Source organism: Sapajus apella, unplaced genomic scaffold (assembly GCF_009761245.1).
Source record: "Sapajus apella isolate SASKATOON/1434 unplaced genomic scaffold, GSC_monkey_1.0 scaffold48, whole genome shotgun sequence".
Lineage (NCBI taxonomy): Eukaryota > Metazoa > Chordata > Mammalia > Primates > Cebidae > Sapajus > Sapajus apella.
In genome coordinates this window covers 16310019-16318653 of record NW_022436988.1, presented here as the reverse complement: position 1 = coordinate 16318653, position 8635 = coordinate 16310019, and the positions used below count along the sequence as shown (strand labels likewise).

Sequence of the window (8635 nt, the reverse complement as noted above, 5' to 3'; positions counted from 1 at the left end):
CAAAGGAGTACTTCTGCCTGTGTTGGGTATAAGACCTTCCCATATTCGTTTCTAACCCCTAACTACCCCACAAGAGTGAACCATGGGCAATCAGAAGTCCCGCCTGGACCCTAAATTGCCATTAGGATGCCTAGCCCAAAATCTACCCAAACTAGGTCTTTCCATTAAAAAGAAAAGGCTACTTTTCCTCTCCACTGTGGCCTGGCCACAATATCCCCTAGACAACCAGTCCAAGTGGCCTCCAGAGGGCACATTCAACTTTAATGTCCTGACAGACCTAGACAACTTTTGCCAAAATAACAGTTAATCGTCAGAGGTCCCTATGTGCAGGCTTTCTGGTACCTTCACTCCCAGCCCACCCTCTGCTCCTCTTGTTCCTACTCCCAGGTTCTGTTAGCCAAAACCCCGCCTTTGCCCTCAGCCCTGCCCGGTTCCGCACTCTCCGAAGACCTAGAAGACCTGTCCTGCCCTGCCCACTTTACCAACACCCCTCCTTATGTGAGGCCTCAACTCCCTCCTCCCTCGTCTCCTTCTCCTTCCCAAAGCCCTAATATAACTTCCCCTGTCAGTGCTCATACCCGCTCTCACAAACCCCCCTTCCTCTGCAACTTTGTGTGAGGTAGCCAGAGCAGAAGGCGTTGTCCGAGTGCACGTTCCCTTCTCTCTCTCTGGTCTGTCAGCCATTGAAAAATGCCGAGGGTCATTCTCTACCAATCCTACTGCATATACCAAAGAATTTCGTTACCTCACCCAGGCATACGACCTAACCTGGCATAACACCTATGTGATCCTGTCTTCCACTCTTACTCCTGATAAGTGTGACCACATTCTTACAGCAGCCCAAGATCACGCTGATCAGGTACATTCTCACAAACAATCAAATACCAGTAGGCACAGCCGCGATCCCCGAGGCCGACCCTAATTGGGACTATCAAACCGGTCAAGATGGCCACCACCGCTGAGACCAAATGTTACAGTGCCTTCTAGCAGGCATGCAAAGCGCAGCTCAAAAGGTAGTTAATTATGACAAGTTAAGGGAAATAACTCAGGGTCCTGATGAAAACCCAGCTGCCTTCCTAGACCGATTAACTAATGCTATGATCTTCCATACCTGGCTAGATCCGGCCTCCTTAGCAGGGGCTACAGTCCTAGCCACCCACTTCATCTCCCAGTCAGCAGCTGATATAAGGAAGAAACTTTAAAAAGCTGAGGAGGGCCCCCAAACTCCCATACGGGACCTGGTGAACATGGCATTTAAAGTTTTCAATGGCCGAGAGGAACAGGCTGAGGCCACCCACCAGGCCCGTTTACAGCAAAAGGTAGGCCTCCAAACCCAAGCTCATGTAGCAGCCCTGAGGCCGGGAGCCCACCGAACATCTGGTGGAGGGGGTCCATTGAAACCCTCCCAAAATTCGTCAAAGGCCTCGCCTGGGCCCTGTTTCAGATGTGGCCAGGAGGGACACTGGGCACAGCAGTGCCCCTGTCCTCATCTACCTCCTGGGCCCTGCCCAAGCTGCAAACAAACTGGACACTGGAAGGTTGACTGCCCATCCCGGGCTGCAGGCTCACCCACCACACCTCTGTGTGGAGGGCAGGACAGTCCACAGGAAGCAGTCCCTTCACTTGAACTTCTCGGCCTTCTGGACGACTGATGCTGCCCGAACTCGAGGACCCCCATCACCCTCGCTGAGCCCAGGGTAATGCTGCAGGTAGCAGGTAAGTCCATTCCCTTTTTAATGGATACGGGGGCTACCTATTCTGTACAGCCTTCCTACTCAGGACCTAGCATACCTTCCCAGGTTTCAGTCATGGGGATTGATGGAAAGCCGTCCTCTCCTAACCAAACTCGTCCCTTAGCCTGTGTCCCTGAGGGACACCCCTTCTCCCACTCCCCCTTTTAGGACGAGATATTCTCCGGACTGTAGGGGCCACCCTCCAATTCACCGGCCCCCCACATTCAAGCTCATCATCTGCCCACCTCCTACTGCTACTCCTAACTGGTATCACGCCCTGCCTTAACCCCTCACCTAAACCCCCTATCCCTCCTAATGAAGTTAATCCCTCAGTATGGGATACCTCCAAGCCTGTGGTGGCCAGACATCACACACCAGTTAAAATACTCCTGAAGAACTCTACCAACTTTCCCTCATGTCCTCAGTTTCCCATCTCAAAAACCCACTGCCAGGGCTTAAAGCCTATCATCACCTGACTTCTGGCCCAGGGACTCCTTATCCCCACCAGTTCCCCTTGTAATACTCCTATCTTACCGGTCCAAAAGCCGACCGGTGACTACCGCCTAGTTCAGGACCTGCGCCTCATCAATGAGGCGGTGGTACCCATCCACCCAGTGGTCCCCAACACATACACTCTATTATCCAACATTCTCTCCACTACCTCTCATTTTACAGTTCTTGACCTTAAGGATGCCTTCTTTACTATTCCCCTTCACCCAGAGTCTTACTTCCTTTTTGCCTTCACCTGGACTGATCCTGACACCAACCTGTCACAGCAGCTCACCTGGACAGTCCTGCCCCAGGGATTTAGGGACAGCCCCCACATTTTTGGACAAGCCTTAGCAGCTAACCTTAACTCCTGCTCCCTCCAACCCAGTCTCCTTCTCCAGTATGTGGATGACCTGTTACTTTGTAACCCCTCCCTCTCTCTGTCTCAAAAACATACTGCCACTCTCCTTAACTTTCTTGGATCCAAGGGGTACCAGATATCTCGCTCTAAAGCACAGTTATCAGTCGCCTCAGCAGTCTACTTAGGCATTCGCCTCACCCCCAAAACTTAAAAGCCTAACAGCCAACCGCCGGCAGGCACTTCTTTCATTGCAGCCCCCAGAGACTGCAGACCAGATTCTCTCCTTAGGATTTGTAGGATATGTCCGTCACTGGGTACCTAACTTTGCCATTCTAGCTAAACCTCTGTATGTGGCAGCTAAGGACACACCCATGGGACCCCTCTCTCATCCCAGAGTTGTAAAACAAGCTTTCAGAACCCTACAAGCTTCTCTGTCCATGGCACCTCCACTTCATCTGCCAGACCTTAACCATCCCTTCCACTTGTTTACTGATGAGAAACAAGGGATTGCAGTTGGAGCCCTAACCCAACCCCTAGGTCCCGTGTATCATCCTGTAGCATATTTATCAAAACAACTTGATCCCACAGTCAGGGGATGGCAGCCTTGCCTGCAGGCCCTGGGGCGGCAACAACTCACCAAGGAATCCCTAAAACTTAGCTTATGCCAGCCTATCTCAGTGTTTTCTCCTCATTGACTGACCGACCTTCTCTCTCACAAATCTCTCCCTCACCTAGGACCCTCTCGCCTACAGGAGTTTCATCTACTCTTTATTGAAAATCCGTCAGTTAGCCTTCATTCCACTTCTCCACTCAACCCAGACATATAGGGCCTAAAGCGTTGCACCATTTCATGCAGCCCCTCTTTTTCTTGTCAGGTCTGCAACAGATGATTAAGCAAGTACACAAGGCATGCGTTGCCTGTTCTAAGGTCTCGCCTCAGGGAAGCTTAAGGCCACAGTTTCCTACCCACCAAATGCATGGCCATCTGCCAGCTCAAGACTGGCAAATAGATTTTACCCATATGCCCACGCACAAAAAACTCCGCTACCTCTTAATCTTTGTAGATACCTTTTCTGGATGGATTGAAGCCTTTCCCACCTCCAGGGAAACCGCAGACACGGTGCCCTCCCTCTTAATCCAGGAGATTATCCCTCATTTCGGCTTACCTGGAAACATTCAGTCAGACAACGGTCCGGCGTTTACAGCCCGGGTGGTCCAGTAAGTCGCCAAGTCTCTCAACATCTCCTGGAAACTACACATCCCCTACCACCCTCAGTCGTCGGGTAAAGTTGAACGGGCTCACGGCATCCTCAAGAATCATTTGGCCAAACTCACCATAGAGGTAAAACTCTCCTGGCCCACACTCCTACCTCTTGCTCTAGCCCGGATCCGAGCCACCCCATGGGAGCCAACAGGTCTCAGTCCCTTTGAGTTGCTATATGGCAGGCCTTTTCTAGTTTCTCACCATCTCCCGGTACAACCACGTCCTCTGGCTTCCTACCTTCCCTACCTCTCTCTCCTCCGCCACTTACTCGGAACACACAGACCGTACTCTCCCTGTAGTTCCGGGACCAGAGGACTCCCACCCGACTATACCTCTCCAGCCAGGTGACAGTGTCCTCCTCCGGGAACTCGAGCCAGGGTCTCTGCAGCCCATATCATTATCTTAACTACCCCAACTGCCGCCAAACTTTTAGGCCACACCCCTTGGTACCATGTGTCACGCCTCAAACTGCTCCCAAGAATGATCAGTGGAGGTCCAAACCCTTGGGCCCCACTCGCCTCCGCCTCACCTGTAACCCCTACCTGTCAACTCCTAACCCTTCAAATTCTCCTCCTAACAATCCTTCTGGCATTCCCTCTTAAAGCTAACCCTTACTATGTCTGGCGGTCCTACCTTCAGGGGTCCTGGACGGTAGGCCGAACCACTAAAACCCAATACCTTGCCCAAGCAGATTGCCAGCCCGCAGGCTGCCAATCAGCTGTAAAATTTGAATTCTCTAAATCCAAGTCCAATACTATCAAAAACTCCTGGAATAACTTTGGCCTCTGCTTTCTTTATGACCAAACCAAAAACTTCTGTCGTTCGAGGAGCGATACCTACGGCGGATGCCCATACACTTCTTGTGTTATACACAGAGCCTTCAGAACAGGCACCTCCCCAGCAAGTAAAATGCTTTTTCTCAACCAAGATAAAGTGTCCCTTATCATCCATGATCCCTGGGACGCCCGTTGGAAAGAGGGTACTGCAGGTAAAATATATACCAAGTTTACAAACAGCCGCCCCAGTGGTACCTGGCTAATATTCCAGTCCTATATACGGATCGTACCCGTGGAAGTAGAACAACTCAATTCGTTAAGAAATTCCATCTTACAAAATGAGGCTACTTTAACTAACCAACTTAAGCCCTCAATTCAACCCAGGCCCTCAAACTACGCTCCCCAGCCTTTCTCCTGGCTAACTCTAGTACAGCAAGGGGCTTACATATTAAACTTAACCGGGGCCACAGATTTCACCAACTGCTTTTTATGCGCCTTCCTTAACAAACCCCCCTTAGCCGCAGTTCCCCTCCAGACTGGGTTCAACCTGTCACAATCTCCCATGGGGCCTGACACCACCTTGACGGGTAATCCCTTGTTCAATGTACATTCTCAAAGCCTCTCTCTCTGCTATGGGTCAGCCAGCAGCCCCAGCCTCAGGTGCAACACCACGGCAGAAGTAAAATCCTCCTTTTATGCGCCTCCAGGAGGATACTTTTGGTGTAATGGAACCCTAACCAAAGTTATTAATGCATCCCTCCCTTTCCCTTGTGTGCCCATCACACTAGTCCCGCAGCTAGAAGTGTACAGACAAGCTGAGTTCCTATCCCTCATCACACTGTCCCCTAATCACTGAAGCAAACAGGCAGTCTTCCTCCCGATAGTAGTTGGCCTCTCTTTAGCATCCTCTCTAGTAGCAGCTGGAATAGGGAGTGGTGCCATGGGCTACAGCGTCACTTCAGCCGCCCAACTGGAAGACAAGCTCTGTGTGGCTGTTGAAACATCAGCCGCCTCTCTAGCCTCCCTCCAGCGACAAATCACGTCGCTGGCTCAGGTAACTTTCCAAAACGGAGGGGCCCTAGACTTACTAACGGCAGAAAAAGGAGGTACCTGTTTGTCCAGGAGCAGTGCTATTACATCAATGAAACAGGCCTTGTGGAAGAAAATGTCAACACTCTCTATCGCCTCCAAGAGAACCTCCGCAAGAAGCAGAGCGCACCAGCCTCGTCTCTCCACTGGTGGCAACCCCCCATGCTTACCTGGCTGACTCCCATTATCACCCCTGTTATTATTGTGTGTCTTCTACTAATACTAGCCCCTTTTTTTCCCTCAAGTTTTTACAGGCCCGCATGAGAGAAATTTCCAGCGTGGCCTGGAAATATGTAAGCATCTCCAGATGATGCTTCACCCCTACATCCGACTCCCAATCAAGGCACCAGCCAACTGACTCCTCCCCCCACTTCGCCCCTATTCAGCAGGAAGTAGCCAGAAAGAAGCGGCGTCCTATATATCATCAAAAAGGTCGGAATGTAAGGCTGGTTGCCTCGCCAGGAGTTCGAACACGCCCATCTCCCTCCCTACTGAAAAATTATCAGAATATGCCCATCATCTAGCTCCGCCTTGGAAATCCCCTCTGCACTCAGCACCTAACCCCACCCTTGGAAATCCCCTCTGCACTCGGCACCTAGCCCACCTTGGAAATCCCCTCTGCACTCAGCACTTAGCCCACTCACCAGAAATCCCCCCTACCTACCAATAGCAGCTCACCCCATCCACATCCTGTTTCTCCAAATCTGATCAAAAGCCTTCACGCCCTATAAAACCCCACTCCTGAGAGAAGTCAGGCGCAATTTCCCTGGCCCCTCTCCCCGCGACCACAGAACCTCACCCAGGAGCTGAATAAATTGGCATCTAATTTTCTTGTGCTGGCCTCAGTTTCCTCGTTTTTAACTTGGCAATAAACCTATAGAGAATTAACATTTTCCCCTTCTCGTTCTACACACTGGCCATGAGCAATCTCATCCATGCCCATGGATTATGTCCATGGCTTTCCCTCCCACTCCCTAGGCTGATAACTTTCCAATCTCTATCTTTGGTCCAACTCACTCCCATGAGCCCTAGACGCCGACTTCTGGCAGCCTTCCAGAGACTCCTCCCAGATGTCATAAGGACACCTCAAACTCAGCATTTCCAACACTAAATTCATGATCTGCCCAAATCTCCTTCTCCTGTGATCCTTGAACCAAGGACGGGATATGCTATCTACCCAGTGCTCAAGCGAGAAACTAGCACTCACCTCGACTCTTCCCTGGAAGCCTCATCCTAGTTCTGTTGAGTTTACCTCTCAAGTGTCACTCAAACCCTCTCATTTCTGTCTTCTCCACTATCAACCCCCTGTTTGGGCCATCGCCTCTACTATTGGAATAACCTCTTGCCTAATGTCCCTGCCTCCTGTCTTTCTTCCCTCCCTCCCTCCCTCCATTCCCCAGCATGGTCATTCTAAAATCCAAACCCAGTCGTGTCATCCCTTGGCTCAAAATCCATCTAAGGCTTCTCATAAAATCCCAAACCCATTAGACGACCTTGGATGCCTTTCCCAGTCTCTCTCCTCACCACATTTTTCCTTGCACCTGCCATGATGAGCAATGATTACTCAGTTTCCCCAATGCTTCATCCTCCCTCTTTCTTCCAGGTCCCTTTTCCACCCCCGGCCTCACTCCTTTGCCTAATTTCTACTCATCTTTTAGCTCGCCGCCTCCTGGTCTTCCATGACCAGCCTTTGCCCTGAGTGTCAGCCACTGCTCTTGGCCTCCATCGCTGACCTTGCTGGCCACCATTCATAGTGCTGCTCACACTGGCTTTCTGTCTCCCATCTAGCGTTTGTGTCTCCCATTATGCTGTCCTTTTTGTGGGCAGTGATGCCAGCAGCCAGAATAAGGCCTGATAGGTAGAGATCATGAAGGAGTGAATAAAAAGAAGAAAGAATGAAGTACAACCTGGCATCAGTCTAGGAGGGCTTATGGTGTGGGGTGTGACTGGCAAGGGAAGGAGATAGCAGGAGTCTCCTGACAGCTAGGGGATGGGGGAGGTGAAGGAGCCATCATTCCAAAGGCCGATTGTGTTTAATATTCATGTACAAATATGAAGACATGGCCCCTTCAAAAATAGCAACACTCAAGATGATGGGAATTAAAAAGTCCTTAGGGGTAGTGATGTGCAGAGTGAGGAAGGAACCCTGGGTTCCAATCCCGGGTTTGCCCGAGTGGGGCTTGTGCCTTCACCACTCCTGTGGAGCCTCTGTTGCTCTTCCAGAAGGTAATAATGGGCCCAGGGTCCTCAAATGTTTCCTCCAGCTCTGACTCAATTCTGTCTGGGTGACTGACTTAGCCTGTCCTAATTCCAGGACTTCCCAATGCAGAGCTGTTTGGGAGTTAAATAGCTAAAGTTCAGGGTGGCTGGGTGCAGTGGCTCCCGCCTGTAATGCCAGCACTTTGGGAGGCCAAGGCAGTCAGATCACTTGAGCTCAGGAGTTCGAGATTAACCTGGCCAACATGGCAAAACCTCATCTTTACTAAAAATACAAAAATCAGCCAGGTGTGTGGCAGGCACCTGTAGAAGGCCGAGGCAGGAGAATTGCTTGAACCTGGGAGGCAGAGGTTGCAGTAAGCCGAGATGGCACTGCTGTACTCCAGCATGGGTGCAAGAAAAGAAAACAACACAACTTACCCGAGAGGATAAAGAAGATGCCGGAGACAAAGGCTAGTATCGTCCGGTGGGGACGGATGTGTCCAATGTTGCTCAGGATGAACCCAATGAACATGAAGAAGAGGCTGACCAGAGGGAACGGTGTGGCTGAGCGGATCATCTCTAACGGGGCAAAAGGGCGGCCTGTCAGCCTCCAGGCCTGACTCATTCCTCCTCATCCCAAGCTGAGTGTTCCTGGGACTGTTTACCAACAGGTTTTCAAAGCCCCACCCCTGCAGGGGTTCCCCAGGCTCTACCCCCATCCGGT

General features: G+C 51.1%; 1 protein-coding gene and 1 long non-coding RNA gene across 4 annotated transcripts in view; one reads left to right on the top strand and one right to left on the bottom strand.

The window, feature by feature from the left end:
- The window catches only part of CACNG5 (calcium voltage-gated channel auxiliary subunit gamma 5), a 66537-nt gene that overhangs the window by 12731 nt on the left and 45171 nt on the right, over window positions 1–8635 (bottom strand). For all 3 annotated transcript variants that reach the window (XM_032241934.1, XM_032241933.1, XM_032241932.1), the window contains exon 4: window positions 8350–8490. In XM_032241934.1, the coding sequence (XP_032097825.1) occupies window positions 8350–8490 (141 nt within the window). The remainder of the gene's footprint in view (window positions 1–8349; window positions 8491–8635) is intronic.
- LOC116525772 lies at window positions 14–4080 on the top strand. The gene is made up of 3 exons (XR_004257812.1): window positions 14–26; window positions 1601–1716; window positions 3648–4080. It is a non-coding gene; the product is annotated as an uncharacterized LOC116525772 (long non-coding RNA).